Source organism: Pseudorca crassidens, chromosome 20 (assembly GCF_039906515.1).
Source record: "Pseudorca crassidens isolate mPseCra1 chromosome 20, mPseCra1.hap1, whole genome shotgun sequence".
Classification (NCBI taxonomy): Eukaryota; Metazoa; Chordata; class Mammalia; order Artiodactyla; family Delphinidae; genus Pseudorca; species Pseudorca crassidens.
Window position 1 is genome coordinate 13,183,002 of NC_090315.1, and position 19,603 is coordinate 13,202,604.

Below are 19,603 nucleotides of genomic sequence, written 5' to 3' on the forward strand. Positions count from 1 at the left end.
AATTGATCGGGGAGAGGTCTGAGTCTGTTTTATAAAGAGAGGAATGATTTAAATTAGTAGAAACGTTCTGTGTTATGTTAATAACTTTAGAAGAAGAGGTCCCTGTCACCAATTTCTGTGGACAGTCAGGCAAATGGGGAGGAGGCCCACCACTGGCGTGTGGCATGTTTTCTTTTCTTTTCTTTCTACCTCAGGAAACACAGGTAGAGCTGGATCAAATTTGTCTGAGTTGGGCCAAGTCTAAGTGAAAGGACAGTGGCTTGGGCACCTCATCGTCGGAGAGCCCTATGATACAGGTACCATCATGAGGATGAATGAAACAGTCAGTAAAGCAGTCAGATGGCACAGGGTCTGTCAGCCCCACCCTGGGAAGGTCTTGGGAACCACTGAGAGGAACGGGAGGCTCCCAGAAGGACAAGAATGTGAGTCACAAATCAAAGAGGTGAAGTGAGCCACTCGGGACTGCAGAACTGTCTTTCTGCCTTTGACTTCCTGGTTGAGTCATGTAGGCCTTAGATTCACCACCTGTTACGTGGTATGTTCCACTTGTTGGCATCATGGAGGGAAAGAGCCCTGGACCAGGGCAAAGTGGGAGCTCATTCTCCCGGTGACCTGGGGAAACTGGCTCGTGTTGGAGCCTCGCAGAGGCTGCTGCTCCCACTGATTTCTGCGTCCTTTACTATTGCCCGGGAGGGTGGGTCTGGCCACAGGTGTTAGCAGGACGGGAACAGGGCAGTCAGCCATTTGCGGGAGTATCTGTGGAAGGCTTAAGGGTAGGGGAGCTGTGCAGAGCAGGGCCAGTCCCGGCTGGAAAGAAGGAGGAGGAACATGAGAGACATGGAAGCAGCAGAGAGAGCAAAAAATGTCCATTTACAAGTGACTTCAAAGTGGGGGTTACAAGTGCCGTCAAAGATCAAAGATCCAAGAGCCCCACTGCTGCCCAGAGGCAGGATCCCTACAGCCCTGGAAAACCCTCCCATGGCCGAGCAGCCCCACAGTCACCGTGAGACCTGGCTCCCAACGTGCTTTAGGGGCGGGTGGTCAGAGGATGGAACATGGGTCCCATCCCTGGAGAGACAGGCAGTAGGTGTGGCCAGTACCTCCTAGGATTCTGCATCCAGATTCCAGTGCCTGAAGAGATTATAGGTCATTCACTCATTCTTATACCTTCCATCCTTCCTTCATCAAAGAAAGATTGAGAGTTTACCTGTTGGGCCCTATGCTGCTTGCAGGTGTAGGTTGGAGAGTGAGGAAACCGAGTGCTTCCCATGTTATTCCAGCGGGAGTGACACCCAGCACATTAGGAAACAAATAAATAAATGATTTCTCATCCAGTGCAAGGAGCTTGTGCATTGGCTACCTGAAGAGGGAAGGCCTGGACATTCCTGTCACTGACTGTGATCATTGATGCAGGTCATTTAGTTCTAGAGTAAGCAGGATTCATTTTCCATTTCCTTTCACTTTCCGTGCCCGAGTCTCCCTCTGAGCTGGGGATGCCCAAGAAGAAAGGATCTGAACCCACAGCTGGCTTCTGGGTCCAAAGATGTACAACAAGGCCCCCGGGATGGAGGAGAGGACAGGGCTGTTATCCTGGCATGACTCTGATTGGCCAGTCATGGTCTGTGTGACTCTGATTCAGTGAGTGTAATCCCCTTTAACTCAGTTTCTCCTCATTAAAATAGAAAAAATGGTAAAGTGTCTCAGGATTGCCATGTTGCCTGTGTATTAACCTTAAATCATTAATAATTAACTGACCTAAAGCTGAGCATAGAGGAGCTGACCATAAAAACTGCATCTATTATTAGTTGCATCCACAGGAGAGGGCTCCCTGGGCTGTGCCCGGTGGTCAAGGAGCTGCCAGGAGCATCTTCTGTCCTCTGTTCCTCCCTGAGGATGCTGACCTTCCTCTGGAGTCTCCTTAGTCCCCCAGGTGGTCGGCTAATAACCTGTCTTGCTCTCCATGCTGAGTCTCAGGTGAAGGCCCAGACTCCACCCCTGCCCAAATGTGGCTCTTGGGGCTGAGCCCTGGCTGGTGACCAGCTCTGAAGCCTTGGGACTCAGGCAGCTGGGAAGTCACTGCTCCCAGTCAACCCCGTCCAGGAGCTTAAAGCCCAACAGTGGCAAATGTTCTCCGGGGTTGTTGGAGGCGGGAGCAGAGGAGCTGGGCAGGGGCTTCCCGGGGCTGAGCTTCTCTGTGGGGGTCCCAGGGGGCCCTCAGGCCAGGCCCATACTGAGTCCTACAGGGTCTCCCTCAGCGTCATGGGCACAGGGAGGGGCCCAGGGGGTTGAACTGCGGCTGATCTTCCTCTGCTGTGTTACTCCCATCAGCCTGGTCCTTCTTCCTGCACAGAATGTCTTCAGGGTCCGGATTCTGCGAAAGAATTCTGATCCTTTGAAGTTTGTCTCCACTGTGTGTGTGTCCTGCACTAAATGTTCAAACCCCAACCTGGGATGTGATACAGAGGGGGATGGAGACACAGTCCAGGCCTGTCAGTCCTCTGTGTGTGACTAGAATTCACCCCACCCAACACCCAGAGGTCAGAGAGGAATCACTCACGGTATACGCGGAGTTGTGCAGCTAGTCTTTCCGTCTGTAAATCATTCTTTATGATGAACAGGGTGTAGTATCCTGTGTCGTGCTGGGTGACATTCTGGAACAGCAGGGATCCGTTGGGGTATATTGTCTCTCGACCGCTGTGTGCAAGCCCAGTGGTGCTTGTACTAACGTCTATTCTATGTGATGCAATTAGTTGGTTGTTCTCTACCCTTTCTCCTCTGTACCAGCTGTAGCCTAGAAGATCCCCTGTCACACTGTGGACAAGTAGAAGCACATCCGTGCCTTCTGCAGCAATGACGGGCACCGATTCAATAGCGGGTTTCACAGTGCTGAGCAGCTTCCAGAAGGTTACGAGTGCGACTAGGAGGGAAGAGAGAGAAATTAATATTCTGACCTATGTGTTGGGATGGAAAAATGGGGCCCTGGGTCCTGAGCAGGGCTCTTCATCCCTCAGCCTTGGTGTGTGTTTTTGTAGTGCGTGTGTGTGTGTGTGTGTGTGTGTGTCTGTCTGTCTGTCTGTCTGTGTCTGTGTGTGCATGTGTGTTTGCTACTGGCTCAGGGTCAGCAGCATGACCCCCATTACTTCAGCCCCTCTGAGCTTGTTATTTCCTCTGTTTCCCCAGATGTCTTCCTGGCTCACGCCCTTGCTGCCCTCACACGCTTGTTCACACTCAGGGGCCTGTTGGGAGCTGCCCTCCCTGACACCTGCTCCGAAGACCCTCAGTCTTCACTTTCTGACCTTTCCCTGCTCCGTTTCCTTCATGACACTTGTCAGCACCTGACAGCACATTCTAGATCTCTTTGCTTGTCTGTCTTCCTCCCCATAGAGTGTGAGCTCTGGGACGGCAGGGACTTGTCTGATCCTGGTTGTAACCCAGGGCCTGGACCAGGCTCCAAATACCAGGTGAGGAAGGAATGAGTGTTCCCAGGGCCTCCACCGCCTGGTGTTTATTTGTCAATCTCTAAGGGTGGTGGGTAAGGACAGTGTTTAACTTCCTGGTTGCGTTTTTTTCTGGATTGACACCCTGACATAAATTGTTATTGTCACCAGTTTTGAAAAATTACTGCTCAGTGATGAATAATTTGGAAAATGTACAGTAATTGAGGTTTTCCTGCCCCTCACCAATTCCAGTTCATTGAGATTTTCCTGTTGCTCAGTCCCTCCCCCCACCCTCCCCTGCTCCCATGTCCTCTTCCCTCAGGTCCAGACAGAAGCCCTCTGTCCACTCTCAGAGCCCTGTCTCCCCCAGAGACCTCAGCCTGTCTCTGTTCTCCCACCCCTGCCCACACCCTGAAAACTGTCCCCTCTCACCTGCCAGCAGGAGCCCATTCCAGGGGCTGCACCCTCTGTGGGCATGGGCTAAGGGGGGCTTCATGGTGTCTGCTGTCTGCTGTGTCCCTCGCTCTGTGAGAAGAGCTTCAGCTCCCGAAATGCTCACGAGCACTGCTGTCTGATGTGTGAGCTCTGCTGTCCTTCCTCCCTCTGTGCTGGGCCTCCTCCTGGGGCAGGAGCACTTCGCTGGGTCACGTGGGCCAGGGGCGGGGTCTCTGCCCAGGGCCCTCCCTCTCCCTCCTCTCTCATTTCTGCCTGCCTTCTCTCTTCTTCCACCTTCCCTTCCTGTTTACAATTCATTTCCCTGTGAACCGCTGCTCTTTCTGCCTTTTTCAGCTTGACTCCTCAGCCTAGAAACACACACACACAATTTGCCATTGGTTGGGGGGAGCACAACCCTGGGGCTCCGTGTCCTGGGCATTCCCCACAGTTCGCAGTTGGAGTGCACAGTCAGCCTCTCCCCCACAGCCTCCCCTTCCCCTTCTGGGTTTTCCCTTTAGAGCAGGAGCCCTGCGGCTACATCTCATACCCTTGTCACAGGAATGTCACCCACACTGTGCATTGGAATCACTGTGGAACTTTATAAAGACTGTGAATGCACAGATGACCCCTTAGAAATGCTGTTTCAGCAGCTGCCCAGGTAACATGTATGCCCAGCCAGGCTGAGACCCCATAATGGGCTGGGGTAGACTCTTCCCCTCTCTTGTGCACACGGAGGGTCTGCAGATCCTGTGAAAGCACAGAGTCTGCCTCAGCAGGTGTGGGGTGGACCTGAGAGTCTGCATCGAGCTAGCTCTCGGGTGACGCTGATCATACTGGCCGTGGAGCACGGTTTCAGTAGCAAGGTCTGTCAGCACCACACAGACACCTAGAGGTCCCCAAACCAGGATATTATTTCCCTTTGTGACACGGAGGGTCTTTCCAATGTTCTCAAATGCTCTGAGAAGGTTTCCTTCTGTTCCTGCCAGAAGGCTCCAGGAAAGGATTGAGGGGCTGGAAAGGGTGCAACGTGAGTGATGTCTGGTGAGAGGGACGCTCCTTCTCTCTCCATGGGGGTCTAGCTGGGCCACGGCTTCCTGGGACACACACTGATGACCTGAAGGAATAGTAGTTCCTAAAGGTGTGAAGTGGGCCAACTCCTGGCTGGATGGAGGAGCTGTCCATTGTGGGGAGCTTGGAGAGCTGTGGCCTAAGGTGACACTGGTGAGGGTCCTATTCTGCTGGGCTGAGGGGGGTCTGTAGCCCTTGGGGAGGCTCTAGCCTGTGGAGTAACTCTGCCGCCCTCTGGTGGACAAGGAGGGAAGTGCAGCAGTTACCGTGCCACGCTGCTCTGCATGTTTATTCAACGCCGTGAACTTTTTACATGGGTTACATATCATGTGAATGCTGCATCATGTTCCAGCTCTGTGAGTCACAGTCTCTGCTGCTCCAAGAACTCCAGCCCCGTTCCTTAATGAGATGTCACCAAGCTCAGATTTCCAGGAATGTAGATGAGTCTGTGTTTGTCTCCAGTAGGTTATACTGTGTGCGTCCCTGGGAGACAGTAGTGAATGTGGCTGGAGCACTAGGTGATGGGTCTATGGGAAGAAGAGGCAGGAGCAGGGAACCAGGCTTGTCAGGAGGGGAAGGTCTGGGTCAGGGGAGCAGAGGGGGAAAGGATGGACAGTCAACTTCCCCTCTCGCTCCTGGGGCCTGGGTCAGGTGAGAAGGGAGCTGGTTCCCTCTTGTTCATCAAGAGCTGGGCCTCACGGGTGCCCTATGCCCATGGCTGAACTCTCGTGTTAAGTCCACTTTTATCCAGGGTTGTCGTTGGCGCTCTCTGTACACATAGGCTATGAATGGAGAGGCCCCTGGTCTTGAGGTGGCTTCACACACACAGTCCCACCCAGGGCCTCGCGGTAGCTCCCGCAGCGCCTGTGATCCTCTGCTTCTCCCTCCCCCATTCCTGGGGTTTCTTTCCTGTACCACCTTCTCCCTGGGACTCTGTGGACAGCCTCAGCCAGTGACCTCACCTGCTTCCGTTCTAGGCAGCTATCCCTGTGATCTCTGCCCCCTCACAATCTCTGGGCCTCACTAGTCTCTCTCATTTTTTCTGACCCCTGATCCCTGTGAGGAAAGGAGGTTGAAGCTGAGATTGGTACTCTCCAGGTTCTACACTTTTTAGACAGCTTGAAAGCCAGGAACCCTGATGTGTCAGTGGAATCATTTTTGTGTCTCCCGGTGGAAGCATTCCTCCCTTTGGAACCAAGACCTCTGGGCCAGCAGAACATAAAGTCACGGGAACAGGAAGTGTAAATTTTCCTAGTGGATCATTAGAGGAGATCATTAGAGGAGCACAGGCTCCGGACGCGCAGGCTCAGCGGCCATGGCTCACGGGCCCAGCCACTCCGTGGCATGTGGGATCCTCCCGGACCGAGGCACGAACCCGTGTCCCCTGCATCGGCAGGCGGACTCTCAACCACTGCGCCACCAGGGAAGCCCAAACCCGAATATATACCTTTTGACTCCATTCACCCATTTCACACACACCCCACTCCTCATCTCTGGCAACCACCAATCTGTTCTCTGTTTTTGAGCTTGAGGTTTTTTGATTTGTTTTAAATTCCACATATAAATGAGATTATACAGCATTCGTCTTTCTCTGACATTTCACTTAACATAATCTCCTCAAGGTCCATACATGTTTGTAGTAAATGGCAAGATTTCATGTTTTTAATGGCTGAATAATATTCTGTTATATATATGTACACCACATTATCTTCATCCATTCACCCGTAGATGGCCACTTAGGTTCGTTTCATATCTTGACTAATGTAAATAATGCTGCAATAACATGAGGGCTCATAAATCTTTTCAAGTTAGTGTTTTCATTTTCTTCAGCTGAATTCCCAGAAGTGGAATTGCTAGGTCACATGGTAGTTCTATTTTTAACTTTCTGAGTAACCTCCATTCTGTCTTCCCTAGTGGCTGCACCAATTTACGCAATTTACGTTCCCACCAACAGTGCACAAGGGTTTCCTGTTCTCCACACCCTCACCAACACTCGTTATTTCTTGTCTTTTGGATAACAGCCATTCTAACAGCTGTGAGGTAATAGCTCATGCGGTTTTGATCTGCATTTCCCTGATGATTAGTGGTGTTGAGCACTGTTTCCTGTACCTGTTGGCCATCTGTATGTCTTCTTTGGAAAAACGCTTACTCAGATCCTCTGCCCATTTTTAATCAGATCGTTTGGTTATGTGCTATTGAGTTGTCTCAGTTCTTTAAACATTTGGGGTATTTACCCCTTATCAGATATATGATCTGCAAATCTTATCTCCCACTCAGTAGGTTGCCTTTTCATTTTGTTGATGGTTTGTTTCCTATACTGCGCAGAAGCCTTTTAGTTTGATGTAGTCCTACTTGTTGATTTTTGCTTTTCTTGCCTTTGCTTGTGGTGTCAAATCCGAAAACTCATCACCGAGAGCAATGTCAAGGAACTTACTGCCTATGTTTATCTTCTAGGATTTTTACGGTTTCAGGTCTTACATTCAAGTCTTTCATCCATTCTGAGTTAATTTTGCTTTATGGTGTAAGATAGTCATCCAGTTTTACTCTTTTGCATGTGGCTGTCCAGTGGCAGGATGGGACGGAAAGTTCCAACCCTCTAATCACTCCTTTGGGTCCACTAGCCACCAGCCCTCATCTTTAGATGCAGTCCAGTAGAGACCTCATTAACATAACAAAAGACACCTTCGCGGCTCTAAGCACTTAGGAAATTCCAAGGGTTTTAAGGAGCTCTGTGTCAGAAATGGGGACGAAGACCAAATGTGTGCTTCTGATTATAAACCACAATATCACACCTTCCCCACATTCTTCAATTCCTTGATGGTACTAATCTCTGTAGTCCCTCCAGGAATGTAGTATTGCTTTTGATTTATTTTCCTAGGTCGAGGCAGTTCTAGTGGCTTCCATTTGGCCTATCCCCCCAAAATAGCCCTCACTCCACAGGTCAGGGAACCAATGTGGGGATTCTTCCAGTTGCTGAATATATCTACTCCAATTATGCATTTCAAAACTGGGGAAATAGCCACAGGATGAGTTCAGGGACCCAGTGGGCCCTTGTGAGATGGACTGGAGCTAAAACTCCATTACTTGTCTGATTTCCATACGGTCCTACTCTGACTGGTGGGCTACGGTGACATTTTGGGTCACCTGCAATTAGTGTCAGTTCAGAGCCTGTGTCCATCAATCCCCCCAAAAGTCTGATTATGTCTTTTTCCCTGATGTATGGTCACTCTGGTAAAAGGTCAAAGGTCACTTTGGGGAAGAAGTCTGGGAGAAATATTAACAGTAAAACAAAAAAAACAAACAGAAAAAAACAGGGCTTGCCCTGGTGGTGCAGTGGTTGAGTCCGCCTGCCGATGCAGGGGACATGGGTTCGTGCCCCGGTCCGGGAAGATCCCACATGCCGCGGAGTGGCTGGGCCCGTGAGCCATGGCCACTGAGCCTGCGCGTCCGGAGCCTGTGCTCCGCAATGGAAGAGGCCACAGCAGTGAGAGGCCCGCGTACCGCAAAAAAAAAAAAAAAAGAATCTGCCTGCCAATGCAGGGGACACGGGTTCAATCCCTGGTCCGGCAAGATCCCACACGCTGCGGAGCAACTAAGCCTGTGTGCCACAACTACTGAAGACCTCGCGCCTAGAGCCTGTGCTCCACAACAAGAGAAGCCACCACAATGAGAAGCCCGTGCACCGCAACAAAGAGTAGCCCCCGCTCGCCGCAACTAGAGAAAGCCCGCGTGCAGCAACGAAGACCCAATGCAGCCAAAAATAAATAAATAAATAAAATAAATTTATTAGAAAAGAAAATCATATATCTGTTAAGGGGTTAATGCCTAGAATATATAAAGAAACCCTACAATTCAACAACAACGACACTAAAAAAAACCCAAATTACCTGATCAAAACATGATCAAAACACTTGAATAGACATTTCTCCAAAGAGGATATACAAGTGGCCAACTAGCTTATGAAAAGATACTCAACATCACTAATCATTAGGGGAATGTAAATCAAAATAACAGTAGGATATTACCTCACACTCATTTTATAGTGGCCATCATGCATGTACACACACACACACACACACACACACACAGGCATGCAGAAAATAACCTGTGTTGGCAGGAATGTGAAGAAATTGGAAACTTTGAGCACTGTTGGTGGAAGCATAAAATAGTGAATCTGCTGTGGAAAACAGTATATGGAGTTTCTTTCAAAAACAAGAAATAGATTTACCATATGATCCAGCAAACTCACTTCTGGTTTTATATCCCAAAGAATTGAAAGCAGGATTTTGAAGAGATATTTGCACATCCATATTCACTGCAGCATTCTTTACAATAGCCAAGGGATGGATGCAACCCAAATGTCCACAGACAGGAATGGAAAAAGAAAATGTGGTCTATACATACAATGGAGTATTATTCAGCCTTAGAAAAGAGGGTACTTCTGGACTTTATGCTAAGTGAAATAAGTCAGTCACAAAAAGACAGACACTGTGTGCTCCCCCATATAGGAGATATCTGAAGTAGTCAAAAATACATAGAAACAGAAAAAGAACAGTGGTTGCCTGTGGCTAGGGTGGGGAGGGAAAAAATGAGTTGTTAAAGTGTAGAATTTCAGTTTTGCTGATAAAAACGTGCCATAGATCTGTTGCACAACTAACAGCCTACATATAACAGCCACTGAACTGTATACTGGTTAAGGGTTATGATGGTAAACTTAATGCTCTGTGCTTTTTACGATAATTAAAGTTTTTTGAGGGAGAAATTTGGGGTTAAGAACCCTGGGGCTTTTGAGAACCTCCTGCCTTGAAGGGGAAGCTCTGGGCTCGATAAGTACAAAGTGCAGGTGGTCTGAGGGTTCATTTCCTGTTTCCAATCAGCCTGCTTCAGCCTCGGGCAGTTACTCTTGGGGCCTTTGAGATGGGGGTGGAGGCCCAAAGCTCCAGTGATTCTGGAGAGTAGAGAGGCCAAGGTGGGTTAGGGCTCACCTGGATAATCCACCATAACCTTCCCATCAATATCTTTAATGGAATCACATCAGCAAAGTCCTGCTTTATAAGGTAACATTCACAGGTTCCAGGGATTACAACAGTGATGTCTTAGTGGGTAATCATTCAGCCTACCATACTATCTCCTGTTCATCAGATCTTGGGGGTTCTCCCCCAACAGTGGCCTCCGGTGTGGGAAGAGCATATTTCAATGTCCTTAATAAGGTCCTACTTCAAAGGGCTTCACAGGTGGGTTATCACGCCAGCTCCGCCCAGTTTCCCCCGTTTCTAGTGAAGCTGCGGCAGTCTGTATTTGGCGCCATCTGGTGGACACAGCGTGCCACAGCAGGTGTGCGTCCAATAGAAATACAGTACAAGCCAGGTATGTAATTTTTCATTTTTTAATAGCCATATTGAAAAAGAGGTGAAAATTATTTCAATAGTATAGCTTATCTAACCCAATGTATCTAAAACACACTCATTTTGACATGTAATCCACAACAAAAATAGCGAGTACTTTCAAATCTTTGTTTCATACTAAGCCTTCGAAGTCTGGCGGGTATTTGACACTTAACAGCACCTCTCAGTTCACACCAGCCACATTTCAAGTGCTCAGAAGTCACACGTAGCGGTTGGCTGCCGTATTGGACAGCACAGAGCTAGAGGAAGATTGAGGGGCAGAGAGAGGGATCAGTGGAGGGAAGGTGGGGGGAGGGGACTCTGAGAAGGGATACAGCCTGGGGGAGGGGTTGGCCTGGCCATAAAGGCCAAGAGGCAGTGGCATTAACATGTCCATGTGTGTGCACACACGAGATGGGCCTTTGCACGCCTCCCATACACGCATTCAAGATGCAACAGAACCACAAATGTGATCTCCCCCCAGAATCACCCTCCTCTGTGTCCCAGTCCCCCAGTCCCGGGGATAACACCCCTCCCCACCCCAGCCCTGCCCATCGGTCTCCTGAGCCTCCCTCCCCCGGGGCTCTCCTCCCCTCCCCACAGCCCTGCCTGGTCCAGCCCCATCCTAGCCCACCAGGGTCCTCTACTGACCAACACTGTAGCTTTTTGAAATATAATTCACACATCATAAAATTCACCCTTTTAGACTTCCCTGGCCGTCCAGTGGTTAAGATTCCGCTCTTCTAATGCAGGGCTTGCAGGTTGGATCCCTGGTCGGAGAAATAAGATCCCACATGCCACATGGCATGGTCAAAAAATATATATATATATAAAAAAATAAATAAGATAAAATTCACCCTTTTAAAGTATAGAATTCAGTGCTTATAGTGTATTCATGTTGGACAACCATCACTGTAACTAACTCCAGAACATTTTCATCATCTCAAAATAGAACCTTGTGCCCATTAAGCAACATTCCTCATTCTCCCCTCCTCTCCGCCCCTGGCAGCCACTAAGCTACTTTCTCTATGGATTTGCCTCCTTTGGATATTTTGTATAAATGAAATCATACCATATGTGGCCTTGTATCTGGCTTCCTTAGTGTAGCATAATGTTTTCAAGGTTCATCCATGATGCGGTGTGTATCAGTCCTTCATTCCTTTTAATGGCTGAATAATGTACAACTGTATGGATACATGACATGTTGCTTATCCATTCATCCTTGCCTTTGCCTTAGGAGACAAATCCAAAAAAAATTATTGCTGTGATTTATACCAAAAAGTGTTCTGCCTATGTTTTCTTCTAGGTGTTTTTGACTCCAGATCTTACACTTAGGTCTTTAATCCATTTTGAGTTTACTTTTGTGTATAGTGTTAGAAAATGTCCTGATTTTATTCTTTTACATGAGTTGCCCAGTTTTCCCATTTACTGAAGAGACTGTCTTTTCCCCTTTGTATATTCTTCCCCTTTGTATATTAATTTTTAAAATTAATTAATTATTTATTTTGGCCGCACCAGGTCTTAGTTGCAGCATGTGGGATCTTCCTCGTGGCATGTGGGATCTTTTTTTTTTTTAATTGCGGCACGCAGACTTCTTAATTGTGGCACGCATGCGAGATCTAGTTCGCCGACCAGGGATCGAACCAGGGCCCCTTGCATTGGGAGCACAGAGTCTTACCCACTGGACCACCAGGGAAGTCCCCGTCATACATTATCCCCGTAGACTGCAGATTCATGTGCAAAATACATGCTGTCATTGCTTAAAATAACTGCGTTTTGGGGGTGTTTGTTATGCAGCAGTAGGTAGCTGCAGCAATGCTCATCCTGCTGGTCCATGGACCGCACTTTGAGTAACAAGAAGCTAGATCACTAGACCTTCTAGGACTTTTGCATGTGCAATTTTCCTTCTTGTTACTCTTTTCCCATTCTCTTTCTCTGCTTGGCTCTTTACTTATTCCTTAGGTTGTTTTCCAAGAACACTTTCCTGATGTTTCAGGCTGGGCCTCTTGCCTTATCTGAGTCCTCCCCCATCCTGCTCCATGCTCCCCGGTGAGGAAAAATGCACGCTTACATTTTTGCAATTCTTTTTCAAAACACTTTCTATTTGGGAGTGAGGATATTCCCAGAGAAATGAGATGTTGGAAGATGGGGGAGTCCGTGCTCCCCCATCCCGGCCCTGATCATCTTAGCTGTCTCTGTGTGTTGAGGGGTCCCCCCACCTTGCTGGGCTGGGAGCTCCAGAGGGCAGACTTGGTGCTGACTTGATCATTGCCGGATGTAGCTCAGTAAGTTGGCATTGAGAAGGACAGTACCGGGGAGGGGGAGCTGACCACATTCACCCAAGCTTCCCTTAGTGTTTGACTGAGGTGATTCCCCCATAGATGTCATTTCTATGGCCCAGAGCAACTCCCACCCAGACATCAGGGGCCACCCATCATGCTGTTCTTGAACAGTAAGCATTCCCTCCCAAGTCGCCCCCTCCAGTCTCCCGTCTGTGCCTCCCTCCCTCCCGGTCTCTTTCTCCCCAAGAGGCAGAGTACCTTGGCATTTGTGAAGCATGACCCAGACCCTGTGGCCATGGAGCCCCACCTCCCCAGCCCTGGTGACCCCCACGGACTCGATGTAGCTGCTAAGAGACCCAGACTGCCCCCAGCCTCTTTCTAGAGTGCCCAGTGTTGGAGAGGGGGCTCTGCTTTATCTTTCCCCTTCCCTGGGTACTGGGGTCTGACTTCCAGCATTCTCCCCAGCACCACCCCCTACAGGAGAACTCCCAGCAGCTGCAGACCTGGCTAAGGTAGGCAAAGGAGGACCAGTTTGAGGATGGAGCCCAAATCCCCAAACCCCTCGAGTCTTGGGTGACTCCAGTGCACAAAAAGAAGCAGAGTATTTTTAAATTTTATTTTATTTATTTTTGTCTGTGTTGGGTCTTCGTTGCAGTGCGCGGGCTTCTCACTGAAGTGGCTTCTCTTGTTCTAGGCGCGCGGGCTTCAGTAGTTGTGGCTCGCGGGCTCTAGAGTAGAAGCAGGTTTTCTGAAGACAGAAATCCCCACGGACAGGAATTCAGCACCTGCCAGCATCTCACTTCTCTGGGAATATCCTCACTCCCAACCAGAAAATTGTTTTGAAGAATCGAAGAAACGCAAGCGTGTATTTTTCCTCACTGGGAGTAATGGTTTTATGAGGAATGTCCAACTATCTTCCCAGAAGAGCTGTCTCTCCTCAGGCTGGAGCCCTACACCTGCTGTCTTGGGCATCTTTTCTACAAATGTGGACCTGGGCAGGAGTTATATTTACAGCCCTGCTTCTATCTGCCTGTCTCCTGAAGGTGGCGCTGTAACGCAATTGCAACGCGTCTGGGAATATCGAGGAAACCTCGCCGCTCATCTGCTCACACCCACATTTCTTTTTCAAACGTCTGAAATAGTGCAGTGCAAGAGAAATACAGTGGGAGCTACTTATGTAACTTTAAGCTTTCTAGCAGTCATATTTTAAGATGTAAAAAGAAATAGATGAATAAGCACAGGAAAAGATGCTCAACATCATTAGTCATTAGGGAAATGCAAATCAAAACCACAATGAGGTATCACCTCACAGACATTAGGATGGCTATCGTGAAAAAAGGAAAAAAAAAAAAGAAAACGTGTTGGCGAGGAGGTGGAAAGTTGGAACTCTTGTGCACTGTTGGTGGGAATGACAAATGGTAGAGCCAACAGTATGGTACTTCCTCAAATAATTACACAGAGACTCACCGTACAATCCAGGAATTCCACTTCTGGGGTACATACCTAAAAGAATTGAAAGCAGAGACTTGGACAGATATTTGTACACCCTTGTTCAGAGTAATGTATTTCACCACAGCCAAAAAAAGGTAGAAACAACCCAAGGGCCCATCGACAAATAAAATGTGGTTGTACATACCACATGTATGGAATATTATTCAGGCTTAAAAAGGAAGGAAATTCTGATACACACTGCAACATGGATGAACCCTGAGGACATTATGCTAAGTGACATAGGCCGGTCACGAAAAGACAAATACTATGTGATCCCACTTACATGAGGTCCCTAGAGTAGCGAAACTCATAGAGACACAAAGTAGAAGGGTGGTTGCCAGGGGCTGGGGGAGGGGGAATGGGGACTTGTTGTTTAAGGGGTACAGTTTCCGTTTTGCAAGATGAAAACACATCCACACAACAACGTGAGTATATTTCACACTACTGAATTGTACACTTAAAAATAGTTAAAATGGTAACTTTTATGTTATATGTATTTTACCACAGTAAGAGTTTACAAACAGGTGAAATTAGCTTTAGTCACATTTTTATTTATCCCAGAATATTATCATTTCAAAATGTAATTAATTTTCACGATTATTGAAGCGTTGCCTATTCTTTTTATCACACCCAACTTGGAAATTCAGCGTGTATTTTACACATACAGCACACCTCAGTCAGACCTAGCCACTTTTCAAGCACTCAATAGCCATCTGCACGCATCTCCATCATATTTGCAAAGACCCACGCCTCCCCTGCAACACACCTGCAGCGCAACTGCAAATACACCTAGAGTTTCTCTGCAAGCCTCCCACATCGCCTGCAAACATGCCCGCAGCTCAGGGGCCCACCCCTCAATCTAATCTCTGACATTTTCAGAGAAAGCACTTGCTCAAGGAGCGCGTGCCAATGCCAAATCGACGTTTGCAGGTTGATTTGACCTGCAAATCTCCCCATCTTCTTGGCATAAATTTGCATACCATTCATGGGTCCAAAAGCACAGCAGCAGGGCCTCAGATAGTCATTTCAAAGTCAGGGAGGCGGTGACCTGGGGCTGGACCGCAGGCCCCCTCCTGCTTCCCTTCCAGCTCTCTGTCCTCCTCCTCTTCCAGGAAGGTGATCAGTTCCTCCTGAATTGCCCCCATCTCCAAGCCCAGGCTGCATAGCTGGCCCAGCAGCTGGACATCCACCAGGCGGAGGTTCACCTGCGGGTGGGAAGGGGCAGTCATGGGCATCCCACCCCAGAGGGCAAGGGGTTAGTGTGCCCCTGCCATGAAACCTGCGTGGGAGCAGGTCTCAGCTCAAGTCCCAGGATCCTGAAGCTTTTCCTAGGCCCATCAGCACTTCTTTGTAAAATCCAGTTTTGGCAAGAATCCCCCCCTCCTCCTTATTTGATCGGGTTCCTCACCCTCCCCCCTCCCCCAGGTGATGGCGGCTCACCCTGACCCGCCTTCAGCAAGAATCCTGCTAGATAGCTTGAGCCAGAATCCCCCCTATACCCCTGATGTTTCCTCCTTGGAATTTTCTACCCCCTGACCCCTCTCCTGCTCCTTGGCCGTAAATTCCCCCTTGCCCATTGCTGTATTCAGAGCTGAGCCCAATCTCTCTCCTCTACTGCAAAATCCCCATCACAGCAGTCTTCATACCTAGAGCCTTGCCATCTTTAACAGGTGTCATAAATTACTTTCTCTTTAACAGTCCTGGCCCACAGCACCGCAGGTGGGATCCTCACTGTGTCCCTGGACTCTGCTGTCCTGCTTCTGTCTCTGATCTCTGCCCTGTCTCCCTTTGTCTTGGTCTCTCCATTGCATTGTCCCTCGCTGTCTCCATCTCTCTCGTTCTTTCTCTGTGTCTTGAGCCCTAGTCTCTTTGTCTCTCTTCTTGGGTCTCCCTCTCTTGTGATCTGTCTCCATCTCTCTGTCTCTACTTGGCTGTCTCTGTCTGTCTCTGTCCTTCCATATCCCTGTCTTTCTGTCTGTCTCTATTTCTCTGCCCCTGCCTTGGACTGTCTCCACCTCTCTGTCTTTCAGATTTAATGAGTCTGTCCTTGTTGCGGCTCTCAATCTCTGCTTTCCATCTCTCGTCTCTTTCTGGGTCTCTCTGTCTCTGCCTCTCTCTAGTCCTGTCTCTCACTCTTTGCGTCTTTCTGTGTCTCTGTCTGTGTCCATCGTTCTCTGGGTGTGTCTGTGTCTGCCTCTGCCTCTATTTCTCTATTCCTGTCTCTGACTTTCTGCCTTTCAATCTCTGGCCCTTTTTACTTACATTCATTCCTGTTCATTTATCCACTCCCCCCACCCCATCTCTTACCCCTCCAAACCCCTCACTCACCAGCTCCTTCCAGAGCCACAGCAGACTCTCCCTGGCACCTCCAGTGTCAGCCCCTGGGAACATGAGGGTCTGATCCACCCTCTTCACTGGGGGCACCACCCTCAGGGCCCGCGGGGGTGGGCCCAGCCCTGGGGGCACCAGTCCAGCCTGCCTCAGCTGCTTCCACAGCTCCATAGTCTCTGAGCAGTGGCAGCCAGGAGCAGGAAGTAGCAAGGTCCAGAGTGACCCAGTCCCCTGGGGAGCCAGGGGCTGGGTGGGGGGAGTAAAGGGCAGTGGCGGGTAGGAGAGGGCCAGCCCCACCCTCTCGGGCCACCCAAAGTCCATTCTCCACTGAGAATCAGCAGCTTCGTGTGTTTTTATTTTGTTTTAATCAAAGTCTAACCTTAACTCTGCTCACAAGGATCCAACCTCAGCCCCTCTGGCGGAGGTCAAACTCCACCTCTCCCGGCCTCTTCTCAGGCCTGACCCCTCCCCAGTGTGTGGGTGCCCGGCCTCACCTCGTCCCGCCCCCTCCTGGGTCCCACCCACTCCTCCTCCCCAGCCTCCCCTGCAGCCCTCTTCTCCTCTTGATCTCTGGCTTCCCCTGGCTTGGGCCTTGCCAGTCTTCTCAACTCGGGCCCTCCCAGGGCTTCCCAGACAATGTGGCTGAGGAGCCAGGAGTGGCTTCCGAGAAAACGATCCCTTGGCCAGGGTGCCTCGGTGTCCAGGCTGTTGGCCCACAGCTGAGCAGCCAGTTCCGCCGACCCTAGACTTGCCCAGAGACATCATCACTAGCAGCTTGGGCCCCGTCATGGAGAAGGTGGGGAGGCACTGCGGGCCTCCCTCCGCTAGAACCCCTCTTGCAGGGGTGTTAAAATTCCACCTATACGCCAATGGCTCCCAAGTCTCCCAAGTCTCTGACTCCAGTCCTGACCTCCAGACCACTACTCAGCATCTCCAGCTGGATGTCTCAGGCATCTCAGGGTGAATGTGGTCAAAACAGAACTCTCAGCTGGGATCTACCCCACTGTATTCGTTTCCTATTGCTGTTGTAGCAAGTGACCACAAACTTGTGGCTTAAAACAACACAGACTTATCATCTTACAGTTCTAGAGGTCAGAAGTCTAAAGTGTGTCCACAGGTCTGGGTTCCTTCTGGAGGCTGTGGGGGAGAATCCATTTCCTAGCCTTTCCCAGTTTCCAGAAGCCACCTGCATTCATTGGCTCATACGCCCTTCCCTGCATCATTCCAACCTCTTGCACCTGTCATCACGTCCTCTACTTACTGACTTTCCTGCCTCCATCTAAATAGGACTCTGGGACTTCCCTGGAGGTCCAGTGGCTAAGACCCTGCACTCCCAGCGCAGGGGGGCCCGGGGTTCGATCCCAGGTCAGGGAACTAAAATCCCACATGAGGCAACTAAGAGTTTGCATGCCACAACTAAAGATCCTGAATGCTGCAACTAAGACCTGGCGCAGACAAATAAATAAATAAATATTTTTATATAAATAAATAGGACTCTTGTGGGACTTCCCTGGCAGTCCACTGGTTAAGACTCTGCACTTCCACTTCAGGGAGCACAGGTTCGATCCCTGGTCGGGGAACTAAGATTCCCACATGCTGTGCAGCATGACCGGAAAAAAAAAAAAGTAAAATAGAACCCTTGGGACTTCCCTGGTGGCGCAGTGGTTAAGAATCCGCCTGCCAATGCAGGGGACATTGGTTCGAGCCTTGGTCTGGGAAGATCCTACATGCCGCGAAGCAACTAAGCCCGCGAGCCACAACTACTGAAGCCCGCGCGCCTAGAGCCCGTGCTTCTCAACAAAGAGAAACCACCGCAATGAGAAGCTTGTGCACCTCAACGAAGAGTAGCCCCTGCTCGCTGCAACTAGAGAAAGCCCGTGTGCAGCAACGAAGCCCCAACGCGGCCAAAAATAAATAAATAAATATAAATACATTTATAAAGAAAAATAGAACTCTTGTGATTACATTGGGCCTGTCGGGATTATCCAGGATAATCTCCCCATCTCAAGATTCTTAATCACATCTTCCCTTTACCATACAATGTAACATATTCACAAGTTCCAGGAATCAGGATGTGGACATTTGGGGGGCGGGGGAACTATTCAGCCTACCACACCTACCCTTCCATACCTGCTACTTTCCCAGTTTCCCCCTCTCCAAAAATGGCATCGCTATCCTTTTAGTTTCTCGAACTATTGGCTCTGTCTTCAAAACAGACTCATAGGGGCTTCCCTGGTGGCGCAGTGGTTGAGAGTCCGCCTGCCGATGCAGGGGACACGGGTTTGTGCCCAGGTCCGGGAAGATCCCACATGCCGCGGAGCAGCTGGGCCCGTAAGCCATGGCCGCTGAGCCTGCGCGTTCGGAGCCTGTGCTCCGCAATGGGAGAGGCCGCGTCAGTGAGAGACCCGCATACCGCAAAAAAAAAAAAAAAAGACTCATAATCTGATCACTTAGCACTTCCACTGCCCGGTCCCTGCTGCTGTCCCCATTCATCTCTTGTCTGGACGATTGCAGTAGCCTCTTTGCTGGCTCCGTGCTTCCCCCCTTGCTCTCTAAGGTCTGTTCTCCACCTGGCAGAAATGATCTTTACAAAATGTAAATCAGATCGTGGCATGCCCCGGCGAATGGAATAAAGCAGTTTCTTGCTAACCTCTCTGACCCAGTTTCCCACCTCTCTCTCTGCAAGCTGGTCCCACCTCTGGGCCTTTGCACTGGCTGTACCTCTCTGCCTGAAACACTCTTTCCCCAGATCTTTGTTTTTGTTTTTGCGGTACGCGGGCCTCTCACTGCTGCAGCCTCTCCCGCTGCGGAGCACAGACTCCGGACGCGCAGGCCCAGCGTCCATGGCTTATGGGCCCAGCTGCTCGGTGGCACGTGGGATCCTCCCGGACCAGGGCACGAACCCGTGTGCCCTGCACCGGCAGGCGGACTCTCAACCACTGCGCCACCAGGGAAGCCCTCCCCCAGATCTTTGAATGGCTGTTCCCTTGTTATCCTTTACCTCCACTTAAATGTCACCACTTCACAGAGGTCTTTGCTGATGGACCTGTGCCCCAGTCACTCCCTGTTATATTGCCTGTTTTTATTTGCCTCTTATCAAACACTGTCTGAAATTATCTTGCTTATTCATGTGTTTCTTATCTAGCCTCTTCCTGCCTGGAATGTCGACTCCCTG

General features: G+C 49.7%; 2 protein-coding genes and 1 long non-coding RNA gene across 9 annotated transcripts in view; 1 reads left to right on the forward strand and 2 right to left on the reverse strand.

The window, feature by feature from the left end:
- The window catches only part of LOC137215097 (carcinoembryonic antigen-related cell adhesion molecule 7-like), a 13,747-nt gene extending 9,664 nt beyond the window's left edge, over positions 1–4,083 (reverse strand). For 5 of the 7 annotated variants that reach the window (XR_010939154.1, XR_010939152.1, XR_010939153.1 and 2 more), the window contains exons 1-2: positions 3,870–4,083; positions 2,558–2,917 (exon numbers count right to left, since the gene is read on the reverse strand). Coding sequence is in view for 3 of the 7 variants with exons in the window: in XM_067719772.1 (XP_067575873.1) it covers positions 2,558–2,917; positions 3,870–3,933 (424 nt within the window). In the remaining 4 variants the exon portion in view is untranslated. The remainder of the gene's footprint in view (positions 1–2,557; positions 2,918–3,869) is intronic. The other 2 variants (XM_067719775.1, XM_067719773.1) reach the window with 2 other exon arrangements.
- Positions 1–18,375, forward strand: part of LOC137215103 (uncharacterized) — an 81,752-nt gene extending 63,377 nt beyond the window's left edge. Inside the window, exons 4-5 of the long non-coding RNA XR_010939156.1 lie at positions 195–16,541; positions 16,745–18,375. This is a non-coding gene — a long non-coding RNA (uncharacterized lncRNA). The remainder of the gene's footprint in view (positions 1–194; positions 16,542–16,744) is intronic.
- On the reverse strand, positions 13,475–16,788 carry ERICH4 (glutamate rich 4). Its single transcript, XM_067719781.1, has 3 exons — positions 16,426–16,788; positions 15,078–15,302; positions 13,475–14,109 (listed from the first exon to the last, which is right to left on the reverse strand). Exons 1-2 carry the CDS (start codon positions 16,747–16,749, stop codon positions 15,111–15,113), a joined length of 516 nt encoding a protein of 171 aa, XP_067575882.1. The 5' UTR covers positions 16,750–16,788; the 3' UTR covers positions 13,475–14,109; positions 15,078–15,110.
- Positions 18,376–19,603: the final 1,228 nt, after the last annotated feature.